The sequence below is a fragment of the Dama dama genome, chromosome 14 (genome assembly GCF_033118175.1).
Source record: "Dama dama isolate Ldn47 chromosome 14, ASM3311817v1, whole genome shotgun sequence".
Classification (NCBI taxonomy): Eukaryota; Metazoa; Chordata; class Mammalia; order Artiodactyla; family Cervidae; genus Dama; species Dama dama.
In genome coordinates, this window is record NC_083694.1 from 62,223,790 (window position 1) to 62,250,706 (window position 26,917).

The following is a 26,917-nucleotide window of genomic DNA, read 5'->3' on the forward strand; positions in this document are numbered from 1 at the left end:
GTCCATTTATTTCCAATTGTTAGCTCCCTATTATAATATTTCAATTTCAAATCTGCTCCCTTCTCTTCAATTATGAAATTCACATTTCTAGGAACATCTTAATTATAGCATAGTGACTTAGAGTCCTAACCTGGTAAAAAGAAAAATGTTTGAGTAGAGTAGTACCCTGTTCGTTTAAAATCACCAACTATGGATCTAGAAATCAGAAGAGGAACCAAAAATGGGAAAACGTGAGACCACCTTCTCTGTCCACTCATCTATGTTGGGAACTTCCCTATACTTACTTCATAATGACCAAACCCAACTATAAACGTCCATCAACTTAACACAAAATGAATGATATTAATGATACTTAGAACTTTCTGGCAATCCTAAGAAGGTTTTGTTTGCAAGATCTGTTACAGAAGAAATAATAGAAGTTTTGCACTTGTTTCTGTTGACAAGAATTCAATTTCTTTTTCATTTTAATGTTGTTCATTGACCCGTGCAAATGCAGGTAAATTGATTTATTTTATCGTCAAACACTAAATATGATGACCTGCATCAGCATAAAAGATAGACAGTGCAGCACCTACACTGAGACAGCAACACCAGCAAGGCCAACCAGAAAGCTGGGATGTAGTCCCCACCACACACACACACACACACACACACACACACACACACACACACACACACTGCACTACACACGTCAAAAGTGGCCCGGCTGTAATACTGCATGCCCTTAATGAATGGCCTTGTTACACTATGTTGTGGTCTCAGACTAGGGCACACAGTGCCAGGAAGTATAGCTCACTCTGTGTGTGTTAAGCTTCTTCTGATAAGAAGAGCGAGGCGGATGCAAGCCACCTATGTTCTTGGCAAGAATGACTCATTACAAATACCCAAAGGAGTCTATAACTTTCTGGAGAAGATTTTGCTTCTCACAACTTGAAAATATCTCATTAAATGTCTTAAACAGTGGAAAAGAACAGAAGAGGGGAGACCTTCAGCTATCACCCTCCTCACAAGGAACTGAAGAAGGAAAGGACAATGGCCAAGATGTCTGATAGAAGCACATGTGGTTGATCTGCCATGTTCTCAGGAGCCAAACCACTTCAAGTTGGCAAGAGTTGACTTGAGATGAGATGGAATGAAGTAAAATGATGTTCCTGGTCTACTTCCCAGTTCTGTTATTCCACCTGTCCTTGACAGTCAGAAGAAAATAATTCATTCCCAAATTCTCCACCATTAATTGAATGGACTCCTACAACGGAGTCTTGTTCACAAGCAGCAGCTGTGTGTTTGAGGTTGGTTTCCAACCAACCCAGCATCTGAGACAATGGTCTGGATATGGTAGTTACTCAGTAAGGGTTCTTTTGTTTCAAGTTTTGCCTCCCTTGTCATTTAAGGCGTCAGTTATCCCTGGCATTAGATGCACAAAACTGGAAGAAAATTGGTTATCACCAGTCCAGGCATTTGTGCCACCCTCTACCCTCTATGGAAAACTGGGGAAGGAACAGGAACATACAAATGAAGAGAAGTTTCAGTTCTTTTCTTAGCTTTCTTTTCTCAGTTGGTACTTGCATAGGCTGTACCCTGATCTCCCATAGGAAAGGGAACTTTGACCAAGCGAGTGGCTTGGTCAAAAATGGGTATTATGATGTCAACACTCCTCCCTAACTTCCTTCTCTTTCACTCCTTTTCTAAGCCCCTTAAAATAGGGAGGTCCTACTAACAGGCAGATGGTGGTCACTTGAAGCATAATTTGTGGTCTCCAAAAGAAAACACTAAAAAAAAAATCAGGTCAAGTAAGGACTTCCCTTCAGCAAAACCAATATAGGAATCCAGCTAGCAAAAGAAAATGGTAAAAGAAAAAATATTATATATACAGGCTATGTACTTAAAGCATACGGAGATGGTAATACAGAAGTACCATGAATTTTCATTTTCACCCCTGCAATATATCCCAATATATCCCCAAATTATTCTCAGCTGTACATTTGCATAAGCCAAGAAAACTCTGGTTTTGGAAGAGCATTTTTATAGTACACAGTTTGTTATGAGAACACCCATCTGGGTCAGGGCACAATTTCACATTTAAAAAAGAGAAAAGAGCAACTATCCTTCAATTAAAAGTAAATCATGTTTTTTAAAAGCAGAGAAGAGACTGAATTTCTGTATTTTAACTGTCACCTGAATTTCAACAAAGGTACAGCAGCTCGCTTCCCTCTCAGATAGATAATATGAAATTAACTTTGCTGGTATGGACCAGTGAGAAGGGACTATCCTCAAATCATTTGGGTCTGAATAAAGAATTAGACTAGATTTTTCAAACAGCATCTAGACAAATAATGAGCACACAACAGGTGCTTAATAAGTACTTGCTCACTGAGAAGACACAATGGTCCAGCAAGTGTTGACAGAGCATGGGCTTTGGAGTCAGATTGTCTGCGTTTAAAATCTTGTCTTCCTGGCTGCCTCAGAAACCTCATCTATAAAATGAAGGTCTGAAGATAATGGTGTTCACCTCCTAAGACTCTTGTGAGAGTTAAACGAGTTAATACAGTGGTTATCCAAGTCTGGTCGACCAGGAATATCAGTACCACCCAAGAACATGGTAGAAAAGAAAATTCTTAGGACTCAGTTCTTGGACCTGCTGCTTCATAAACTTTGGAGCTAGCACCAGCAATCTGTGCTTTAACAGGCCTTCCAGGGGATTCTGATGCCACCCAAGTTGGAGGTTTACGTCTGTAAGCAAACATCTCAGTTCGCGTTGTTCCCAAACTCAGAGGAGCACTCAGGGAGCCCTCGACATTTACAGGCAGCACCAAGTTACCTTGAGTTTTGAAAACCCAAGATTCCTCTGCTCCTGGAAGAGGAGTCCATCCTATGCATGGAGGAAGGAGTCTCCTCAACCCGAAGGCAGAGGGACACCAAGAAGAATTCATACAAACAGACCTTGCTTAGGTCCCAAGTGTACTGCATGCATGCATGCTCAGTTGTGTCCAACTCTCTGTGACCCTATGCTCTGTAGCCCACCAGGCTCCTCTGTCCATGGGATTCACTAGGCAAGAATACTGGAGTGGGTTGCTGTTTCCTCCTCCAGGGGATCTTGCATCTCCGGTGTCTCCTGCACTGCAGGTGGATTCTTTATCACTGAGCCATCGAGGAAGCCTCTGTCTACTGCACTTAGCTCACACTCTTTGACCTATCATATTTTTCCATGACTTTTCATTCTTCATCACACTCAGCATAAAAACACTCAGATTTAACCATTTCTTCAGGTCTTCATTTCCTTGTGAAAGCTACCACGTCGCCTAAAACTTAACATTAAAGAAATGTATAAGCTTTTCTCCTGTTAATGTGTCTTTGTCAGTCTAATATTCAGACCCAGCCAGGGACCCTAAGAGAGTGGAGAAAAGCTTTTTCCTCCCATACAACAGTTAGAAGAGGACACAGGCAGAAGGGGAAAGAGTCCATCTTTTAAAGGAGATCATCCATATATACATACTTAAGGTACAAGCTTGGCAGAAGGAGCTGTTATGTAAAATTAGATAATTCAATAGAAAAGAAAAAGGCTCACACTGGGAATGCAAAACTCAGTAAATAAATAAAATACATCACAGCTGTACTTGTTGTTAGGTTTAAGATAATTTTAAGGAAGGAAATTCTATGAAGTTGTAGTACCCTAACTAAAATACTATGTCAATGGTTCAGTGTTATCACATAAATGTTAAGCACACTGTGGCCAGGCACTGTTTTTTAACAGCTTGTTGAATATCACTTCAAACACTGATTTCATATTATAAAAATCCTAACTCTCTACCAGGAAAGTAATTTAGGAAAAATAAAAACTGAGTTGCTTAAAGCAAAATACCTTACATTTTAGAGGAAAACCATAGGCAGTAACCATTCTCTAACTCTGAAGGGATGCTGGTTTAGAATACAGATTTCTGGGCTCCTCTTCTCAGAGATTCTCATTTAGTAGGTGTGGGGTAAAGCCAGGGAATCTGAAATGATAACTCTGCTCACCGCCCTGACCCCATACACCAGGTCATTCAAGGGCAAGTGGACATTCAGGGACCACATTTTGAAAAACATGGTTTAAAATCCTTGTCTCTGGATAACCCTAAACCAATAAGTGTTTCTGATTAAGTTTTCAGAGATCTGAGACTTTTTGACCCTTTATATACAGAATGGTTCAAACTGTTTTTAATGGAAGGTTTCCTAAGATGTAGTCCACATTTCTCTGTCATCTTACCTGAAGCATGTAAGGTATAATTAAATCATGATGACTGAAGACTTTATGATTATTATCATGGCTGATATGTGCTATAGTTGTAGAGAGCATTCAACCTAGAGTTGACCAAAACACTGATTCCTGAAGTGGCCCCAGAACTTGAAAAAGTTCCAAATATCAGATTTAGCTTTTGAGTCTCTTTCCCAAGTGCAAAGAGGGGAATGTGCAGTTTGCAGTTGCAGAACCTCAAGGGCAATACAACATGGCTGCAGAATGAATGGAAAATACGAAAGCTGCCTTTGTAAAACTACTACTAGTGACAATTAACTTTGAAGGTCACTCAGATTTTATCTATTGGTATCTAGCAATATGGTAGGCTCTCTAATGTAACCATTCCTCTGGCTGAAAATAAAAATATGTTGGATAAAGTACACTGTAAATAGTATTTTTAAATGCCTTAATGAGCTGGCAATAAAGTAAGGAATCTGTTATGAGTTACACTGTGTTCCCTCCAAATTTGTATGGTGAAGTTCTGACCCTCAGTATTTTAAAAAGTGACCTTGTTTGGAAAGAAGGTCATTGTAGAACAGATTAGTTAAGATGAAGCCTTCTGGGGTCAGCTGAGCCCTCATACAATGACGTGCATGTGTTTACTTACTCCGACTCTTTGCAACCCCATAGACTGTAGCCCACCAGGCTCCTCTGTCCATGGGATTATCCAGGCAAGAATAATACAGTGATGTCTTGCCTGGAAAATCCCATGGATGGAGGAGCCTGGTAGGCTGCAGTCCGTGGGGTCGTGAAGAGTTGGACACGACTGAGCGACTTCACTTTCACTTTTCACTTTCACACATTGGAGAAGGAAATGGCAACCCACTCCAGTGTTCTTGCCTGGAGCATCCCAGGGACAGGGGAGCCTGGTGGGCTGCCGTCTATGGGATCACACAGAGTCGGACACGATTGAAGTGACTTAGCAGCAGCAGTAGCAGTCCTTATAAAAAGGGGATATTTGGACACAGACATGTACATAGGGAGGATGCCATGTGAAGATAAAGGCAGAGATAGAGGCGATGCTTCTACAAGTCAAGGAGAGAAGCCGGGCTTCTCTCACAGATCCTTCCCTCATGGCACTCGGAAGGAATGAACACTTCCAACATCTTTCTGCCTCCAGAATGATGAGGCAATAAATTGATGGTGTTTTATGCCACCCAGTCAGTGGTACTCTGTTATACCAGCCTTAGCAAACTAATACAAAACCCAACAACAGCCCTAGGAAACTAATATAAAACACCAAAATGTAAGTCCAGACTTAGAGTCACTTTTAGAAAAGTGAAGACATTAGTAGACCTAATGCCTTCACAACTTTTGAGCTAATGACAGTTAGCTACTCTCTTCACAGCCTCCCAGGAGGCTGAGTACCAGAAACGAAGGCCCAATCTGTCACTGGCAAAGCCCACTGGGGTCCTTGGGATAAACAAGATGGAATCTAGATGGTGGGTTAAGGTGTAACGTCTTCTTATGTGCTTAATCTAGTGTCACTTGCCAACAGGGGGCCGGGTGCAGATGCCTTGCACCTAACTCCTGGGATTCGAGTTCCCAGTGCAGAACTGCTGCGCCTGACACCTCAGCTTGGCAGGCTGCGTGCAGGAGCCCTGCACAGGACACTGCAATCCAGGATGGCGGGGCCAGGCCTTGTGTGGAAGTGCTCTGCCTGGCACTTCAGTCTGGCATTTGTCGTCGTTGTTCAGTCACTATGCTGTGTCCGACTCTTTGCAGCCCATGCACTGCAGCACTCCAGGCTCCCCTGACCGTCACTATCTCCCAGAGCTTGTTCAAGTCCATGTCCATTGAGTCAATGATACTGACTAACCATCTCATCCTCCGTTGCCCCCTTCTCCTCTTGCCCTCAATCTTCCCCAGCATCAGGGGCTTTTCCAATGAGTCGGCTCTTCACATCAGGTGGCCAAAGTATTAGATCTTCAACTTCAGCATCAGTCCTTCCAATGAATATTCAGGGTTGATTTCCTATGGGATTGACTGGTTTGATCTCCTTGCAGTATCCTGGGACTCTCAAGAGTGTTCTCTAGCACCACAGTTTGAAAGTATCAACCCTTCATCACTCAGCCTTCTTTATGGTCCAACACATATCTGTGCATGCTACTGGAAAAACCATAGCTTTGACTATACGGACCTTTGTCAGTAAAGTGATATCTCTGTTTTTTAATATGCTGTCAAGGTTTAATGCTTTTTTTTTTTTAATATGCTGTCATAGCTTTCCTTCTATGGAGCAAGCGTCTTTTAATTTCATGGCTGCAGTCACTGTCCGTAGCGACTTTGGAGCCCAAGAAAATAGTCTGTCTCTGCTTTCACGCTTTCTCCTTCTATTTGCCATGAAGTGGTGGGACTAGACACCATGATCTTCATTTTTTTAATGCTGAGTTTCAAGTCAGCTTTTTCACTCTCCTCTTTCACCCTTATCAAGAGAATCTTTAGTTCCTCTTCACTTTCTGCCACTAGATTGGTAACATCTACATATCTGAGGTTGTTGATATTTCTCCTGGCAGTCTTAATTCCAGCTTGTGCTTCATCCAGTCCAGCATTTCGCATGATGTACTCTTCACATAAGTTAAATAAGCAGGGTGACAATATACAGCCTTATCATACTCCTTTTCCAGTTTTGCACCAGTCTGTTACTTCATGTCTGGTTCTAACTGTTGCTTCTTGACCCACATACAGGTTTCTCAGGAGACAGGCAAGGTGGTCTGATATGCCCATCTCCTTGAGAATTTTCCACAGTTGCTTGTGATCCACAAAGTCAAAGGCTTTAGCGTAGTCAATGAAACAGAAGTAGACGCTTTTCTGGAATTCCCTTGCGTTCTCCATGATCCAACAAATGTTAGAAATTTTGGTCTCTGGTTCCTCTGCCTTTTCTAAATCCAGCTTATACATCTGGATGTTCTCATTCGTGTAGTGCTGAAGCCTAACTAGCTTAAAGAATTTTTAGCATAACGTTGCTAGCATGTGAAATGAGCACAATTACATGGTAGTTTGAACATTCTTTGGCCTTGTCCTTCTTTGGGACTGGGATGAAAACTGACCTCTTCCAGTCCTGTGGCCACTGCTGAGTTTTCCATACTTGCTGACATATTGACTGCAAGTCTGCAACAGCATCATCTTTTAGGATTTTAAATAGCTCAACTGGAATTCCATTATCTCCATTGGCTTTGCTTGCAGTAATGCTTCCTAATGCCCACTTGACTTCACACTCCAGGATGTCTGGCTCTAGGTGGGTGACCACACCATCGTGGTTATCTGAGTCATTAAGACTTAAATTTTTTTTTTTTTTTGGTATAGTTTTTCTGTGTATTCTTGCCAGCTCTTCATAATCTCTTTTGCTTCTGTTAGGTCCTTACCATTTCTGTCCTTTATAGAGCCCATCTTTGCATGACATGCTCCCTTGATATATCCAGTTTTCTTGACAAGATCTCTAGTCTTTCCCATTGTGTTGTTTTCCTCTCTTTCTTTGCATTGTTCATTTAAGAACATCTTATCTCTCCTTGCTATTCTCTGGAACTCTGCATTCAGTGGGGTATATCTTTCCCATTCGTGCTTGCCTTTCTCTGTCTGGCATAATATTTGCAAAACACCTGCATAGCCAACTGGCAAGAACTCCACCCCCTCTCTCTGCAGACAGAACCCTGTACGGCAACTCGGCCAGGAGCCTGCCCAGGAAAGTGTGAATTCTAGAGCACAAGCTTTTCCATTCTTCACTCAAAGAATAAAGCTTTCCTTTGCTTCTGAACTGAACTCAATCTCATTCTATTGGCACAAACAACTCCAAGCAGGAGGACCCTCACTGGGCCCCAATTCAAAACAGTTGGTAACAAATCCATATAAGGTATGAAATTAAATTGCAGAAACCACCTGCAGACAAATGGTCTTAGACCAGTACAAGGAAAATTGCCTGTCTCAAAACCTGGGCATTAAGTGAAGGAGATAAATATTCCTCATGAAAAATCACATTCATAAGCATGTCCTCACAGCCTTTACAGCCTAAATTCATATTAGGTGAGTGGTCCAAATATCCAGCAGTGCCCTCAAGCATCTGGTAAAAGGTAACACAAATCCTCTCTAGAGGAATTCACCTTCAGTTGGCCTCGATGCAATATGAGCTTATCACAAAAAATCACAACACACACAAGTTAACAAGGTGCCATAAGCAAGAACGAAGAGAAATGTGAGCAGAATACAACACATAAAGATCTTAGATATTGGAATCAGTGACCACAGGACACAAGATATACTAAGTTTAATGCATTTAAAAATAAAGGAAGCAATTGAAAATGTGAGTGAACAGAAAGAAACTATTTTAAGGCTATTCAGATTAGAAAAAGAATCAAACTGAAAATAAAAAAAAATATTAAAAACATGGGCTTCCCTGGTAGCTCAGACAGTAACGAATCTGCCTGCAATGTGGGAGACCTGGGTTCAGTCCCTGGGTTGAGAAGATCCCCTGGAGGAGGGCATGGCAACCCACTCCAGTATCCTTGCCTGAAGAATCCCCTTGGGTCACAAAGAGTCACACAGAACTGAGCGACTAAGCACAGCACAAAAGCTGATCAAATACAGCTGAGAATAGAGACTTGTAGAAACTGTTCAAAAAAAAAAAGATGGAAAATATTGAACAAAAGGTTAAGAGAATAAGAATATATATTATATATTTAATCGGATTTCTCAAAGGAGAATAAACAGAGAATGAGGGAGAAGAAGAGATAATGGCTAAGAGTTTTCCAAAATTGATTAAATAATAACCCACAGATTCAGGAAGACCAACAAATCTCATGCGATATAAATAAGAAATCACAGCTAAGACACATTCTTATAAATCTGCAGAATACCAAAGAGATGGTTTCTTTAAAAAAAAAAAAATAAGGAACCAAATTACTCTCAAAAGAACAACAATTAGGCTGATAGCAAATTTCTCAACTTAAGCGATAGAAACCAGAAGATAGTGGAAAAAACATTCAATGTGGTAATAGAAGCGTAAGTGCCACACCAGAATTTCATATGTAGTGAAAATATCTTTTAAGAACAAGGATAAGATAATGATATTTTCTGATAAACAAAATCTAAGAAAAAGTGATCCCAAACTGAAGAAATTTCTGGAGGATAAACCTTAGGAAGAAAGAAAATGCTCCCCGATGAAAGGTCTGAGATATAAAAAGAAATTATGAGCAAACAGTGATAAAGATAAGGTAAACATTAAAGCTGTAAAAAGTAGTAACAATAATATATTGGAAGGTTAAAATAAAAAAGATAAAATTAAAATTCAAGTCAACAATATCGGCCTATCAGTGAGTACGGAGTGGGGGGAGCACTAATGGAGTTAAAATGTTTTAAATTCTCTGTATTTTTTGAGCAAAAATTAAGGATATTGATTAATTTTTGACTTTGAGAAGTTATGCAGCTATAAAAATATAAATAAAATATACATATCTACTGTATAGTGACAATAATTCAGAAGAAGGCCAGAATGTAGAGAAAAGGCAATAGAAAATGTGGGCTATATAGAAAACACAAAATAAGATAGTAGGTCTGAAAAAAAAAAAAAAAGATAGTAGGTCTGTATGAGTAATTACAGTAGATGTAAGTAGAATGAATGCTCCATTTAAAACGTTGTTGTTTTTACTAACTGGATATCCAGGCAAGCACTAAAGAAAAAGAAAGTGTAGCTACATTAATATCAGTCAAAATAAAATTGAAGGTAAAAAGCATTAATAAAGATAAAATGACTTATTTCATAATGATAAAAGATGCTGGGAAGATAGAACAATGTCAAACATGTATTCGTCTAGTTGTGTGTGTGTGTGTGTGTGTGTGTGTGTATATACAAATATATGTATAACATATATATATTACAAAATATTAACAAAATATAATTCAACAGTTAATAGAAATGAAAACCATCTATCACCATAGTGGCAGATTTTAACACATCTCTCCTAGTAGTTGATAAATTTAGCATAAAAAATAATGAGGAAAAATACAGATTTGAATGATGTAATTGACACACTTCAGCTAATGCGTGTACATAACTGTTAAGTATATATTCTTTTCAATTATCTATGGAGCTTTCATAAAAATTGACCACATACAGAGCCACAGAGTAATGTGCAACAGATTTTAAAGGGTTATATCATATATTTTCTGTCACAGGGCAGTTAAACTAGAAATTAATAATAAATATACACTAATATATATTTGGAAATTAAGAGATGTAATTCTAAGTAACTCATAAGTCAAAGAAGAAATGATAATGGAAATTAGAAAATATTTAAATCTTAATGATAATGAAAAACACTGTCTACCCAAATTAGTGGGATTTAGTTAAAACAATATATAGAGGGGAATTTATTAAATACTTAGGTCAGGATAGAAGGGCTGGTGATTAATGAGTATTTTATAATAGTTTCTATTGTTGCGAGACAAATTATCCCAAGAGCTAATGGCGTAAACCAAAGCAATAAATATCTATCCTCTCTCACAGCTTTTGTGGGTTAGGATTTTGAAAGCCTGGCTACGTGGTTCTGGCTTGAGGTGTCTCGGAGGTTGCAGTCACATCATCTGAAGGCCACAGTGCATCCACTTGCAAGGTCTTGGCCGGCAAGTTGGTGCTGGCTGTTGGCAGCAGGCGTCCGTTTCTCCCCACGTGGCCCTTCACAGAGGGCTGCCTGTGTGTGCTCACTGCATGGTGACTAGGTTCTCCCAAGCGGGTGATCCAGAAGAGAAAAAGCCAGGCAGAAGCTATTTGTTCTTGTGACCTGTTCTTGGAAGTCACACACTATCATTTTTGCCACTTTCTATTTGTGAGAAGTGAGTCACTAAGTCTGGCTCACAAGAGAAGGAAAATTCGGTCCCCCCTCCCCCCCACCTACATTTTTTTTCTTTTTAAAGGAAAGAGTCTCAAAGCATTTTAAAACAATCACAATGAACTGAGCATCTACTCACTGTAGAGGTGAGGGAAAAACTCCAGCAAAATAAATCCCAAGGAAACAGAAGAAAGGCAATTTTAAATGATAACATCAGAGATTAAAAAAATAGTAAAGAGATACACAATAATCTGCAGAGTCCAAATTTGGTTTTTTGAAAAAGTTGACAAAACTGACAACCTTCTAGTAAGACTAGTCAAGAAAAAAAGAGAGGAGCTATAAATAAGCAGTATGAGAAATAAGGAGAGAACAAGTTCAGATGGCACAGAGAATAAAGGAGGCATTGTGAGTGCATTCTTTCAAAATATGATGATACTATACACAACTATCTGCCACTAGTTTTTTAAAATCATAAACAAAATGGATACATTTCTAGGAAACTGTAATCTACTAAAACTGACTTAACAAATAGAAAAACTGAATAATCGTACAACAATTAAAAAAGCTAAGTCAGTAATTTAAAACCCTCCCTCAAAAGAATACTAAATTTAAAAAGTTTTACAGGCAAGCTTTACCAAGTAGAAAAATACACTAGTAATTCCAGTCTTAAATTATTCCAGAATATAGAAAAGGAAAAAAGAAGAGATACAAACAGTCTCTTAACTCCTTTTTTGAAGCAAGAATAACCTTGATAGCAAAATCTAAAACTGTCATTGCAAAATAGGAAGATTACAGGTCAAATACATCTAACACAGACATGAACATTCCTTAAGACATTAGTAAATCAAATCAAAAGTAAATTTCTACAAATGAGCAGCAGAGAATGTTCACAGTAGCACTGTTAATAATAAATAATGGGAGCAACTCAAATGCCTATCAATAGTAAAATGGATACTAGAAATTATGGCATATTAATATAATGGAATGTATTCAGCAATGAAAATGAAATATAGCTACAAGCAATAACATGGGTGAATCACTGGAGTATAATATTGGAAAAATAAGCCATGAAAGAAGATGTCATAAAATTTCATGAGATTAAGTCTAAAAACATGCAAAATGATTAAACACATGTGATAAAACTACAAAATCCAGGATGGTGCTTTCTCAAAGGGAAAAGAAGGTAATAAGATCAGAGAGAGGCACCTAAGATAAAAGAGGTAACTGTATGTTCTTTATATTTTCTGCAAGTTTCATAAGCATTCTTTTATAGCTACTCAAAGTTTAATTTAAAAATTCAAAACAACTAATAGAATGAGTTCTATTCTATTCTCCTAGTATGATTCTCTTCCATTTCATATGCTCTAAGTTTGTTTACAGGGTGGGAAGGACAAGTGCAGCTCACCACTCCACAACAATAGGTAAGGATTTTCTTCAAGCTCTCCTGAATGTTGATTTTTCAAAGTTACCTGGGGACTTCCCTAGAGGTCCAGTGGTTAAGAATCTGCCTGCCAGTGCAAGGGACCAGTTTGATCCCTGGTCTAGGAAGATTCTATGGGGCCTAACTGCCCCCAAACCACAAATACCGAGCCCATGCCCTCGAGCTCACAAATGGCAACAAGAGAAACTACCATAATGAAGAGCCCATGCACTGCATCTAGAGAATAGTCCCCACTCTCTGCAGCTAGAGAAAGCCCAAGCACAGCAACAAAGAGCCTGTGAAGCCGTAAATAAATAATAAGAGAAATCTGGAATATATGCCAGATAGAGTTCTTTGGTAATGTTGATTATCTATTGAAAGTGAAAGTCGCTCAGTTGTGTCCGACTCTTTGTGATCCCATGGACTGCATAGTCCATGGAATTCTCCAGGCCAGAATACTGAAGTGGGTAGCCCGTTCCCTTCTCCACGGGATCTTCCCAACCCAGGGATCAAACCCAGGTCTCCCAACATTGCAGGCTGATTCGTTACCGGCTGAGCCACCCGGGAAGCCCTAGCCACGTATTAAAACAACCACACCATTTGCTCTGTCATTTTAAGAAGTCTGTTTCAATCTTAACCACATTCCATCTACAAGTTAAAAAACTGGAAGGCTATTTAAGCTTTCAGTCATAATAACATCAAAAACTGTCCTGTGATTTTGGAATTTATCCAATCCAAATAGCACAGACAAAAAATTTTTGCTTGAATTCACTTTGCCTCTCTGATTGCTTAATCTTTTTGATTATTGTTCTAACTTGTCGCCTTTAACTATCGTAATAACACAATTTTTAGACTTTCATACCAAAATAACTACTTGGTTCATTGGAAGTGGAGGGGGAAGGTAGGCAAGAATCTGTGGTTTCACTGAAACTATAGTGTGTGTTTGACAGGCCAAAAAAAATATTCAACAGTAGTTCAATGGAAACACAGCTTTAGACAGCAAATGAACCAAAGACTATATATATATACATACTGGTGGTGATAAATGCTCAATGGCTGAGAGGAGCAGTTCTGTTTATTCTGGTCTCTGATAGAGACCTGTTTTTTTCAGGTCCAACTCTTAGATCTGGACTGATTCTAAGCAGTTCAGATGGTAAAGAATCTGCCTGCAATGCAGGAGGTCTGGGTTCGATTCCTAGGTTAGGAAGATCCCCTGGAGAAGGAAGTGGTTACCCACTCTAGTATGACTGCCTAGAGAATTCTGTGGACAGAGGAGCCTGTCAGGCTACAGTCCATGGGGTCACAAAGAGTTGGACATGACTGAGTGACTAACACAGGTTAGTTGGCTCCAACTCTTTGAGAGGTTCAAGTGATTTAACTAAATCTTTAAGTATACATAATATGAATAAAACATGTTGAGACCTAGTATTTCAGTTTTATTGAGATATAGTTGACATAAAATTATGAGACATTTAAAATGTACATCATGGTGATTTCCTGTCCATAGACATTGTGAAAGGATTACACCCATCTCGTTAATTAACACTTTCATCACCTCATGTATTTATCCTCGGGTGGGGGGCGGGGCAGTGAGAACATTTAAGTTTTATTCTTTTAGCAAATTTCGTTACACAGCGCAGTGTTATCACTACAGTCACCACGTTTTCATTAGATCCTCAGACCCTTTTTATCTTATAACTGAAACTTTGTACCCTATTACCAACATCTCCTTATTTCCCATACCTTGTAACCCTGGCAACCACTTTTCTCCTCCGTTTCTATCCTTTGACGTTTTTTTAGATTTCACATTTAAGTGATACTATGCAGTATTTGTCTTTCTCTGTCTGGCTTATTTTTGATTTATTACATTTAAAGTATTCCAACCTATGTCCTCACAAGCCTTTACAAATCAGAATTTTTATTTAAACTGTATAAAACCATATATGGTTTGTATTTTATACTATACAAAATTTAACCAGTAAACAGCTACATTGAGAAGTATTTTATTTCCCAAGCATAATTAAACTAAAAAATATAGTCATGTTTAGCTGGTGGACAAAATACCAAGGTATCAGATAGTGCTACTTATCAAGAAACCAGATATATCCCCGGTCTCAGATGACCTCTGGTGAATGGCTACAGGTTTGCTTCAGTTTGGACCATGCAAATGTGTCACAAGAGTAACTTGATTTAATAGTAATGTGCTTTGAATGACTGAAAGATGAAAAATTCTTTTAAAAAGTAATGCTGAAGGAATTTCCCTGGTGGTCCAGTGGTGAAGATTCTGCCTGCCAATGCAGGAGACACATGCTCAGTCCCTGGCCTGGGAAGATTCCACATGCCGCAGAGCAACTAAGCCCACGAGCTGCAACTACTGAGCCTGAGTGTTGCAACTACGGAAGCCTCGAGTCTCGAGCCTGTGCTCTGCAAGAAGAGAAGCCACTGCGATGAGAAGACTGTGCACCACAAAGAAGAGTAGCCCGTGCTTGCCCCAACTAGAGAAAGGCCGCATGGAGCAATGAAGACCCAGAGCAGCCATAAATAAGTAAATAACTTTTTTTAAAAGTAATGTTGAAAAGGCAATATGGTATGTTTAACTGAGATGTCAAAGACTAGGTGTCAGGACAACTGCTTTTCTACCACTCACTAGCTGTGACCTTGGAAAGTAAGTTACTATCTGATTCTTATCATAAACTCTGAAGGGATGCAACAGGTGATCACTAAGATCCTTTCCAAATTTAGAGTTTTATGAATAGTAAACAAGGGTCAGAGAGGGGGAAATGACAACGTCTTAAGAAAAAATGACATTCACATACGAATGTCACATATTCAGAATATGTTGAGTATTACCTGTGTAAGGCAAAGGGCACACTAACTCAAGAAGAGACCAGTCTCCAAGCAGAGAGAATCCTTTAAAACTTTTTGTTGGGGACAGTCTATGAAAACTGGAAATTGATGTCTACAGTAATTAGCAAACATTTTTGCTTACAACACTAGAGGTTTTAATGCATTGAAACAAATGTGGACAATGAAATTCTTTTTATAAGTAAAAGCATTCAAACAGATGTTTATAAAAAATGTACTTTCATTTATGTCCAAACATCATTCATTTGTAGTAAAGTGTCCAAAAGAGTCCAATCACCACTGCGTGTATGTGTACTCAGCCTCTCAGTCGTGCCCAACTCTGAGATTCTATGGACTATAGCCCGCCAGGCTCCTCTGTGGGATTTCTCAGACAAGAACACTGGAGTGGGTTGCCATTTCCTTCTCTAGGAGATCTTTCTGACCCAGGGATGGAAGCCTCGTCTCCAACATCTCTTGCCTTAGCAGGCAGATTCTTTACCACTGAGCCACCTAGGATCCCCAAGCACAGTTAGAATTCTCTAATTCATAGATATGTGTGTATATAAATATAAGCACATGCCATAAAACCAGAAATATGTTTTCAAATATTGAAAGGAAAAGTCACTGTATATTTTCAGTTAAAATTGATTGATGCCCATATCAGACACTTAGTCCCTCAAGTAATAAACTTGTTTCATAAGTGGTGATGGGTGTTCAAATAAACACACCAAAAAGGATTTGCTCTAGCTAAGTTGAATTATATGACTCTTTTCTGTTTTAAACTTCAATTTAATTCAGCAGCATTAATTGAACACTTAAAATGTGCAAGTGTCAAAATCCAATCTAACACAGGCATTTGATTTGACATGGGATTTCTGGGATAAGAGCTCAAGGCATACAACTCTGACAGCAACTGATTCCAAAGTTTAATCACTATTACAGCTCCACATTCAGCCTAACTCACTCCATCACACACACCCTTGGATGACATAAATGTAATACGTGATTGAACTAGTTCCAGTTAAAGCAGAAGTTTGCCAAGTGTCTTTACATAATTGTGTTCTCTTCATCAAGAAAGATGTCACTTTTTATATATTAATACTATCTTTTCCAATGCAGGGGCCCTTATGCTTCCCAGATATTCTCCTGTGCCCTCTTTATGATGACAGCAACTGGTGTTTGTGTAGTGGCAATCCTGGCTGTTCTTCAAGCTAGCAGAGTACTGTTGAGCAAAACTTTGCCAGCATTCCACCTTCGTTCCAGAATCACCTTCTTCCAGTGATGATGCCCTAACGTGTGACTCCTTTATTATTCAAATCCTTTATGCTTTATACTGACAATTCCTTCACTCACTCATGCCAGTGTATTCATGAATTAGGCCAAACCACATTTATAATTATCATCTCTAAAAATCACACAAATTCTGAAACCAGCTTTACTTTTGTTGTTAATTCATTAGTGTCTTTGAACCATTTTAAGAAACACAAGATATTTACCTGAGCACTGCAGGACACAAGGGCTTCCCAGGTGGAGCTAGTTTTAAAGAACCCACATACCAATGCAGGAGATGTAAGAGACGTGGGTTCGATCCCTGGGTCAGGAACATCCCCTGGAGGAGGACATGGCAACCCATTCCAGTATTCTTGCCTGCAGAATCCCGTGGACAGAGGAGCCCGGCAGGCTACAGTCCATAGGGTTGCACAGAGTCGGACACAACTGAAACAACTCAGCATGCACACGCACAGAGGGGCACAGGATGGTACAAGGTTTACCTTTAGGAGTTTACAATAGAGTTAGAGAACTAGGCACCCAGACATGAAAATGAACGCCATAGGCATCCAATCACTGGAACAGATAATAGACACAAGTGAAGTTATTCTTAGGGCCTTCAAGGCAGGGGTCAGTCTGAAGCTTGTTCTTAAAGGAGCAAGAGAGGTGAAGAGGTGAGGAATGAAATGTTTCAGGTGTATGAGAAGGTCCAAAATGTCTAGGCAAAGCTTCCATTAAAAGCAGGTGGGAGTGGTAGGGCAGCAAGGTTGGGGGAGATGAAGCTTGTACTTGAGAAGAGGAGGAAATCAGGCACACACAATCAGTCTCTTTGGAATAAAGTGTTTCATTTTTTTGAAAATGGCAGTGCCACTGAAGGCTTTTAATAAAAACAATTGTGTTTAAATATGATTTATCTGACCATTACACGTGAAAGGAGATGGAAGTAATTGGGAAAAGTAAATCAGCTGAAAGTCTCTTAGAATGTTTTTTATGAGTCCAAAGCAGGTTGGTAGTAGTGAACTTGAAATAAACTACAGAAGAGACATTGGCAATTGAGTGGGGGAGTCAGAGAGCCTAAATGAGTTACTGAATTTCACATGGACTTGGTATTCCTAATGAACACGTTGCTTAAATGTTTAACGGTAAAATCACAGATCCATGTAGTGAGTGAAGTTAGTATTTAACACAAGATCACCCACCTATTTTGCATTAATGTTTACAGATTTGGGGTGCAAACATCTGTAGGCTACCTCAACACACTCCCCATACTTTGCCCTCCATGGGCATATTTGCAACCATACCTGAGGATGGAGGGGGGATATATTTGTAGAGCCAGGTGCCAGGCCTTCAGTCAACAGCTTCTCCTCTGTCTTCGAGGAGCTCAAAAATTATATCCTCGCTCCAAGGTTAGTCGTGGCTTCGATGACCACATGCAGGCTGTTGACTTCCCACCTGTGTCTGAACTCGGGACTGTGCTCCTGCTCTCCAGCCTTGTCTGGGCATCCGTCTACACGACTCTCTCACCTGGATGTCCCTAGACTTCCCCAGCTCAACACCTGCAACACTCAACACAAACTTCCCCTGGAAACTGCTCCTCTTTTTTTTTTTTTAATTAATTAATTTGGCTGCGCCAGGTCTTAGCTGCAGCACATAGAATCTTCGATCTTAGTTGCAAGATTTGGGATCTTTCAACTGGGGCATGTGGGATCTAATTGCCTAACCAGGGGTTGAACCCAGGCCCCCTGCACTGGAAGCATGGAGTCTTAGCCACTGGCTGACCAGGGAAGTCACTGAAGCCTGCTCCTCTTTCACAGAAGGTGCCTACCATCTCAGAGAAAGGCAGAAAACTGGAGTTCTTCCTTGGGTTCTCCCACCGCCTCATTCTGCACATGATCTATCCTTAAGCTCTGTTGATTCTACTTCTGGATATCTCTCTTATTCAGCCATCTCTTGCCACCTCCACTGTGGCAAGCTACCTCGTTGGTGCAAGCTACCACTATCTGTTGCCTGCCAAAGCTGCCTAAGTGGCCTCCTGGCATCCCAGTGGCTACCTTCCATCCACTGCCCATGCAGCAGCCAGTGTGTGTGACCCTTCTAGCGTGAAAATATGACTGAGTTGCTTCTGTGCTTGGAACCCTTCAATGGTTTCCAACTGGTACTCGAATAAAGTGCAAATCCCTTAATATGCTTCACACAGCCCTTTATAGTCTGACTCCATCTCTCGATCCTCACTTGGCATCTCTCTCCTCTCTGAGCATCAGCCACATGAAATTCTTTTAGTTCCTCTGATAGTCTATGCTTTGACTCTCTTCCAGCCCCAACAAATCCTATTCCTCCTGCCAGGAACACTTCTCCCCCTTCCTGAAAATTCTTATGCCAAGGAATGATTTTCCTGAGCTGGAAGGACAGAATTCACATTGATAATGATCATTATTCCACATTGCATGTGTACAGCCCTTTATGTATGCTAATAGTTTTAACTACAACTCTGTAACTACAAGGACCATATTTTGCAATGGTGTTGGAGAAGACTCTTGAGAGTCCCTTGGACAGCAAGGAAATCAAACCAGTAAATCCTAAAGGAAATCAACCCTGAATATTCATCAGAAAGACTGATGCTTTAGCTACCTGATGTGAAGAGGCGACTTACTGGAAAAGACCCTGATACTGAGAAAGATAAAAGGCAGAAGGAGAAGGGGACAACAGAGGACGAGATGGTTGGATGGCATCACCAACTCAATGGCCCATGAGTTTGAGCAAGCTCCGGAAGATGGTGAAGGACAGGGAAGCCTGGCGTGCTGCAGTCTGTGGGGTCGCAAAGAGTCAGACACAACTGAGTGACTGAACAATGACAACATCTCTGTAACTACAAGGATCATATTTTGCAAACTACAATTATGAATAGGATTTTGGACAACAGGACTGTCTTAGAACATCTTGGCTTTATATAAGACTCATTTTTGGAGCAGTGGGCATTTAGAATACTTGACTTCTCCCATCTGGGACAAGGCACTGCAGTAAGATTCCAAAAGGAGAGAGGAGAGCAATTGCTCGAGGCACGTGTCGTGTGATGGGACTGATTACGTAGTGGCAGCCCAAATTGTGCCACTCTAGTATGAGGATTCTTTTGAACTGAAAACAATCAAAGCCCCAAAAGATTCAGGAAGAGCCTCTTAACTTCCCCTTTACTGACTAAAAGAATTAAGGTAGGCAGACTGTCCTAGAAAGAAGATATCACCATAGATAAGTGTAGTAAAGTATTAGGTGTGGTAGACAGAGAGGAACCTAGTAAAGCCTTTTGATCAAAGTCCTCTCTGTGTCCCACGGTCATTTTTAACTTTTTACTTTGTATTGGAGTATAGCTGATTAACATTGTCATGATAGTTTTAGGTGGACAGCAAAAAGACTCAGCCATACATATACATGTATCCAGTCTCCCCCAAACCTCTCCCCCATCCAGGCTGCCACATAACACTGAGCAGTTCTTATTTCTATACAATAGGTTCTTGTGGCCCTACATTTTGAATATAGCAGTGTGAATACAGGTCCGTCTCAAACTCTCTAACTATCCCTTCTCCCCTTCCTTGCCCCTGGCAACCATAAGTTCGTTCTCTGTGAATCTGTTTGCTTCTGTTTTGTAAATAAGTTCATCTGTTCATGTCCTTTTAGATTCTGCATATAAGGGATGTTTCTGCTTCTCTGACTCACTCAGTATGACACTCTCTAGGTCTATCCATGTTGCTGCAAATGGTATTATTTCATTCTTTTTGATGGCTGCATGATATTCTATTGTATTTATGTACCACATCCTCTTTATCCATTCCTCTGTTGATGGGTGTTTTTCACTGTCTTTGGATGGCCCAGCAAACATTTGTTCACCAAATATTAACGCTACTAGCTTCCTATGAATTTAGAACCCTGAATTACCTACTTCCCTTTGAAGCCTCAGACCCCCCACTTCCTTCTCCATAGTCCAGAATATATATAAATCTCACCATATCTTGCTATCTTTGAAATTCTTCATACTTAAGTGAATTCCCCATCCACAGGTTATAAATTTGGTTTTCTACTGTTAATCTATCTTCTGTTATTTTAACTGCCAGCCAAAAACTAAAGGGGAAATTTCTCCTCCCCTTTCCCCCTCCCACAATGGGCTTCATATTTAGTCCAGTGTGTTGGAAGGGGGATGCTAAAGATTACTCTTGTGGAATTTTCTTATGCCTGCTCAATGAAAGAGTGTCAAAAATAAAAACAACAGAGGCTTCCCTGGTGATCCAGATGTTAAGAATCTGCTTTTCAATGCAGGGGGATGTAGGTTCAATTCCTGGACTGAGAACTAATATCCCACATGCTGTGGACAGCTAAGCCTGCACTCTACAACTAGAGAGAAGCCCACATGCTGCAACTAAGACCCAATGCAGCCAAAAATAAATAAATAAATATGTAAATATTTAAATAAATAAAAATTTTAAAAAATAACAACCACACACACATACACACATACCTCTGTGCTTCTTAGGAGTGTAAATAATCTTTGAGGCACCCAAAGGAAGCACTGTCTCTTGAAGGAAAGAGGAGCAGACAGCTCTCTACTTGTTCTTACCTGCCTTGGAATATAGCCTTATCGTCCAAGAGTAGGGTGTAATCAGGCCCTTTGTCACGGTTAAATATGGACAAACCCCCTCCACAAGCAGGAACAGAAGTGGTTCCGGATTCAGGATGAATGGACATGAGTACCTAGACCAGTTTGAACCCAGAACTCCCAGGGTAAGTGACCTGGACTGTGTGGTGGGAATTTGAACACAGCAGGAGGTATCCTGGGACCCCCCCCCCCCCCCGCCACCCCACCAAGTGACAGAAATCCTGGGGGGAACTCACCACGAAGGTAATGAGATGATCTTCCCTGAAAGATCTCTTGAGGGCATTATGCTAAGTGAAATAAGTCAGACAGAGAGAAACAAATACTGTACGATCTCACTTAAATGTGGAATCGTTAAAAAAAAAACAGAAACAAAAACTGAACTCATAGAAGCAGAGAACAGATTGGTTGTTTCCAGAGGAGATGGGGGTAGGATGAATGAAGGGGGTCAAATGTACAAACTTCCAGCTATAAAATAAAATCAGGGGATGTACTGTGTGGCATGGTGACTGTTGTTAACAATACTATATTGTATATTACAAAGTTGCTAAGAGAAGAGATCTTAAAAGATCTCATAAGAAAAAAATTCTGTTAACTTCTTGAGTTAACAGGTGTTAACTAAACTTGTGCTGATCATTTTACAATGATCATATATTAAAACATTACGTTGTACACCTGAAACTAATAACAATGCTATATGTCAATTATATCTCAATAAAACTAGGGAACAAAGATCCCTGAGGACCTGTGAATGGACGTATCAATGATGCTGCTAGGATATCTCAGACCTAATTCTCAGCAGCAGCACGTCCTGGCCTGAGAGCCCATCGACAACAATACAAGCGTACAGCCCAGACCCCGGTCGCCTGGGGATGAAGGTCAGCAGGCTCTCCGTAGCCCCTTCAGGGTTCCTGGTGCTATCACAGCATTCATTTGATACCTATTTCTAAACTCTTCAGGTAATTATGGAAAAAAATAATGGTTAACTGGGAGTTTGTGAAATCTCTTAATGGTTTACTCAAGATCCTACAAAGAATAACAGGGAGAGATTGAAACCCCAAAAAAGTGACTCAGTAAAGATAAGTGGTACATTGTGTGGTCAAAAACAAAGAAACAGGCAGGAGAGGAGAGATCCATGGGCTCTTTGGCCCACTGCCATCAAGAACAGTTCTCTACAATGTTCTGAAGGTCTCTGGTTCTGACGGGAGCCACAGGAAGGTCTGCCAAGTCACGCTAAGTCTGCAGAAAACCTCAGTGAGTTTTCTGGACAGAGGAATGTGACACAGAAGAACTAGGGCCATATGACTAGACCTCATTATCTCAGTGCCTTTGATAACATACTGGAGAGCAGAGTGGGGTTTTGAATCAACTGATATCTTCCATAAATGGACTCTAAATGCAGGCTTACAATGCTTCCAAAAACTCCCCAGAGAAATTCCTATTATGTACATGGAGGGAGAATGAAGCCAGCCCCATCTGGGGGGGTAGAGAACATTCTCTGCTGAGTGAAACTTCACGGCTCTTGTGTTCAGTGCCAACGGCATGTTCATACTAGACCATGGCCCTGCACACAGACGGGCAGGTGAATCGAAAAAATGAGTAAGATGGTGCAGGCAGTGCTGGGCAATTCTCTGCTCTCTAAAACATCAAAACCACAAGGCAAGATATCAATAAGGGTGACATTTCTATAAAGTCCCTAATGAGTTATGAGCCAGTATTATGACAAATGTTACTCAGAATTGCTATAGCAAAATAGAGCGACACTATCTTTTTCCATTAGCCTCCTATCACTACCCCAGCTAAAATCAAGAACTGGTCGAGAAGCATCACTAGCGACTTTTGCTCTGTGGAACTGACACTCTCAGGGAAACCTCAGAACTTTAAAGTAAGTGTACAATGCGTGTGTGTGTTCAGTTGTTCAGTCACGTCTGGCTCTTTGCGATCCCATGGACTGTAGCCCACCAGGCTCCTCAGTCCATGGGATTCTCCAGGCAAGAATATTGGAGTGGGTAGCCATTTCCTTCTCCAAAGTATACAATGCAGTTAGCTTTATTAGGAAATAAAGGCACAGAAGAATGAGGTGACTCAACTCAAATGTCACCTGCCAAGAGAGGCCTCCTCTGACCAGCCTTCTCCATTCTTCCCGGTGCAACAACTTCCAGTTACTCTGTAACATATATCTTTGACAACCATCAAGTTGTCTTCTGAATTGGTGCATGTGTTTGTCCCTCCTTCCTGTTTGAATGTAGACCCCAGAGAGAAGGAATTTGCATGGTTCATTGTTCTATTCTTAATACCTTTAGAGAGGCTGGCACAGAGTAAGCTCTCAATAACATTTTACTGGTTACCTTTCCAACTGCCAAATGACAAAGAGCTCAATTATCTGTAACAGAAGGCCTTGTGGAGTCCAGAAAAACCAGTATTCATATCAACTTTTCAAAAATATCACATACCAGAATGAGCAGTCTTTTTTATTACAGACATAACAATTAAATCGGTATATAGAGGCAACATGGTCTGAAGCAATGCCACGCCAAGTGTGGTCTGTGGACCAACAACATCAGCATCTCTCGGCAGTTTGTTAGAAAAGCAAAATTAGGGCCCCACCACAGACCCAGTGAATGTCTGTGGGTGGAACCAAAAAAATTCTGTTCAGCAAGTTTTCCAGGTGATTCTTATGTACCCTAAAGTTTTGAGTAAGCAATTCGGAAATAAAAGTGAGAAAAATGAAATGTCATAAGGACTAGGATTTTCTTAGGGATAACTGGTTCATTCTTGATGTCATTGAGATTTTTTAAAAGTCAGGACAGGGGCCTCCCTGGTGGTCCAGTGGTTAAGAATACACCTTGCAATTCAGGGAACACCGGTTCAATCTCTGGTCCGGGAAGATGCCACATGCCATGGAGCATCTAAGTCCAAGCACCGAAACTACTGAAGCCCACATGCCTAGAGTCTGTGCCCTGCATCAAGAGAAGCCACCGCAGTGAGAAGCCTGCTCATCGCAGCTAGAGAAAGCCCATGTGCAGTAACAAAGACACAGCCAAAAATAAATAAAATTAAAATAAATATTTAAAAAAACAATCAGGACAGAAGAGGAGGAGGAGGCATTATACTCAAAATCATATACATGAATATGGCGCTCTGCCTACACGGGCCCTCAGACACCTACTTCATGTCCTGCTTCACTGAGGCTCCCCTGCCCTGGGCTTCCCAGATGGAACTAGTGGTAAAGAACCTGCCTGCCAATGCAGAAGACATAAGAGACGAGGGTTCGATTCCTGGGTCAGGAAGATCCCCTGGAGGAGGAAATGGCTACCCACTGCAGTATTCTTGCCTGGAGAATCCCATGGACAGAGGAGCCTGGCGGGCTACAGTCCATGAGGTTGCACAGAATTGGACTTGACTGAGCAACTTGGCACGCAAGCACACACACGCAGCACACCCTGCCCAGACGAAGCAGCTAGCAAATCAACGGCGCTCCTTGTGTAGGAAACTCACACTTCGCTCAGCTTCCCTCTCCTTCCCCAAGGCAACACCATCTGTGGCTCTTTCAAGAAATCACTCTACAGCTGACTGACCAGGCCAAGCAAGAAAAGGCAGCCCAGCAGGGAACCAGCGGGCAGCCGCGCCGTACCATGGTTTAGATGTCTGATGCAGTCACTCAGGAGCGCACTGAACTTCTTCTGGTCAGCGGCCTCCCGGAAGCAGAAGTAGCCGTGTCTGAGGAAGGGCTGCCACAGGTACACCGGGAAGTCCTTGGGCAGGACCACAAAGGGCTGCGTGTTCTCCTTCTCACTGGACGCTGAGGAAACATGGAAAGCACCGAGACTTTTTAAAATGTGTATGTCTTATTTAAAATTCCTATTTCAGGCTGTGAGAGTTTACTTCAGACTGTGGGGCAGCCAGTGGGCTGAAAAGGTGGTATGAAATGTCTTTGCAGGGTTGGGGAAAAGGAGAGTTCAGGCTCCCTTCGCATCCCGCACCAGCTTCACCTGCCTCACTTGAGCAGGTGGTCTCACCTCCCATCCACAGGGACGGCCAAGGCCGTCAGACACAATCGAGCTCAGCTTCCTCACCTGGAATGAGCCACAGGCAGAGCTGCGTCTTTCCTCGGCTGCCACTGTGTCCGCCTGTTGGACACTCACCCTACCAGCTCCTGATTCACCAGGTCTGCTCTCCGCTCTCCACTCTCCTCCCACCCCCCCGTCACTCCCAAACCAGCATTTGCAGCCTTGATGCCATCAACCCCTATTCTCACCCTAGACTTGTTCCTTCTTCACCAGTCCCCAAACCAAACAGCCTGGGTCACTAATGTCATCCTGACTGCTGGCTTACAGCTTCTTTTTTATTACCCACCTTTTCAACCTGATCAGGAATTATCTGTTGCAGCCAGTTACCCCTTCCTTTGAAAACATTCTCTTCCCTTGACTTCCAGGAGCGTGACCTTCTCCATGCTTTTTAAACATTGCTGCCCCTTTTCACTTTTATTGGTTCCTCTGCCCCTTCTCTCCATCTTTCTCTTTAAGTGTTGGTGTTTGCCCTGTTCTGTGCTGGTTTCTGCCCCACTCTCTTCTCTGCTCTCCCAAAGGAGGTATCATCATCCTTCCCATGACTTTGCATGTTGCTTCTGCAATTCATGCTTCCTTTTCCTTCCACCATACTTTTGCATAGAAAAGTCTCATTTATCCTTGGAAACTCAGTTCAAAAGCCACCTCCTCTGGGATGACTTTGTTGGCACCATTCTCTGCCACCAGAGACAGAGTAGGGCGCTCCCTACCTTGTCTCCCCCAAATAGCATAATGATCTGTGTTTGTGTCTGGTTCCCACACTCAGAGTGAGGGACATAAAGTGAGATAAGCCTCCTCCCCACCTCCAATTAGGGCTTCCCTGGTGGCTCAGAGGTAAAGAATCTACCTGCCAATGCAGGAGATGCAGGTTTGATCCCTGGGTCAGGAAGATCACCAGGAGAAGGAAATGGCAATCCACTCCAGTGTTCTTGCCTGGAGAATGCCATGGACAGAGGAACCTGGCAGGCTAGAGTCAGACATGACTGAGTGACTAAACAACAACAACCTCCAATTAATTCTCCCCAGAAGCAGAACCACTGCCCTGGAGCTCCTTGAGGATGGAGGCTCCATCATACATATCTCTGCATGCTCAACTCAACTCATAGCATACAAACCTAGTAGATGTTGTAGTACAGTTTGTTAAATGAATAAATATGCTATGAGGTCCTAGGAAATTTTTAAAGCCTTAAACAATAGAACTTTCAGCCCTTTCTTCAAAATCAATTCCAAGAAATTCAAGTTGAGCCATACAATTACTCAGATCGCCTGTCCAAACTTTATTCTTCTCCATGCATTCCATTTCTATGATATTGCATTCATTTAAATGAGCCCCAGCTTGTTTCTAGAGTCGTGGAAAACAAGCAGAAGGAAAAATGAATTCTGGGCTCCCTGCCCACATAATGGGCACTATCTCAAGGGAAGCAAGGGGAGAGGGACATACTAAGAGGCAACTGAAAGCAATGGGCATACCAAGAAATGGATCATAACCATAAGGAAAGCTGGAGAACAGTCTTGCTACCAGCAAGCTGAGATTGGTTTAGATATGGAATAGATTTCCTGGGGCACGCATGGGAGTTCCATTTCTGA

At 41.2% G+C, this 26,917-nt stretch overlaps 1 protein-coding gene across 7 annotated transcripts in view; it reads right to left on the reverse strand.

Annotated features, from left to right (window-relative positions):
• Positions 1 to 26,917, reverse strand: part of NIBAN1 (niban apoptosis regulator 1) — a 194,580-nt gene that overhangs the window by 80,458 nt on the left and 87,205 nt on the right. For all 7 annotated transcript variants that reach the window (XM_061160922.1, XM_061160921.1, XM_061160920.1 and 4 more), the window contains exon 5: positions 24,898 to 25,065. In XM_061160922.1, coding sequence (XP_061016905.1) covers positions 24,898 to 25,065 — 168 coding nt within the window. The remainder of the gene's footprint in view (positions 1 to 24,897; positions 25,066 to 26,917) is intronic.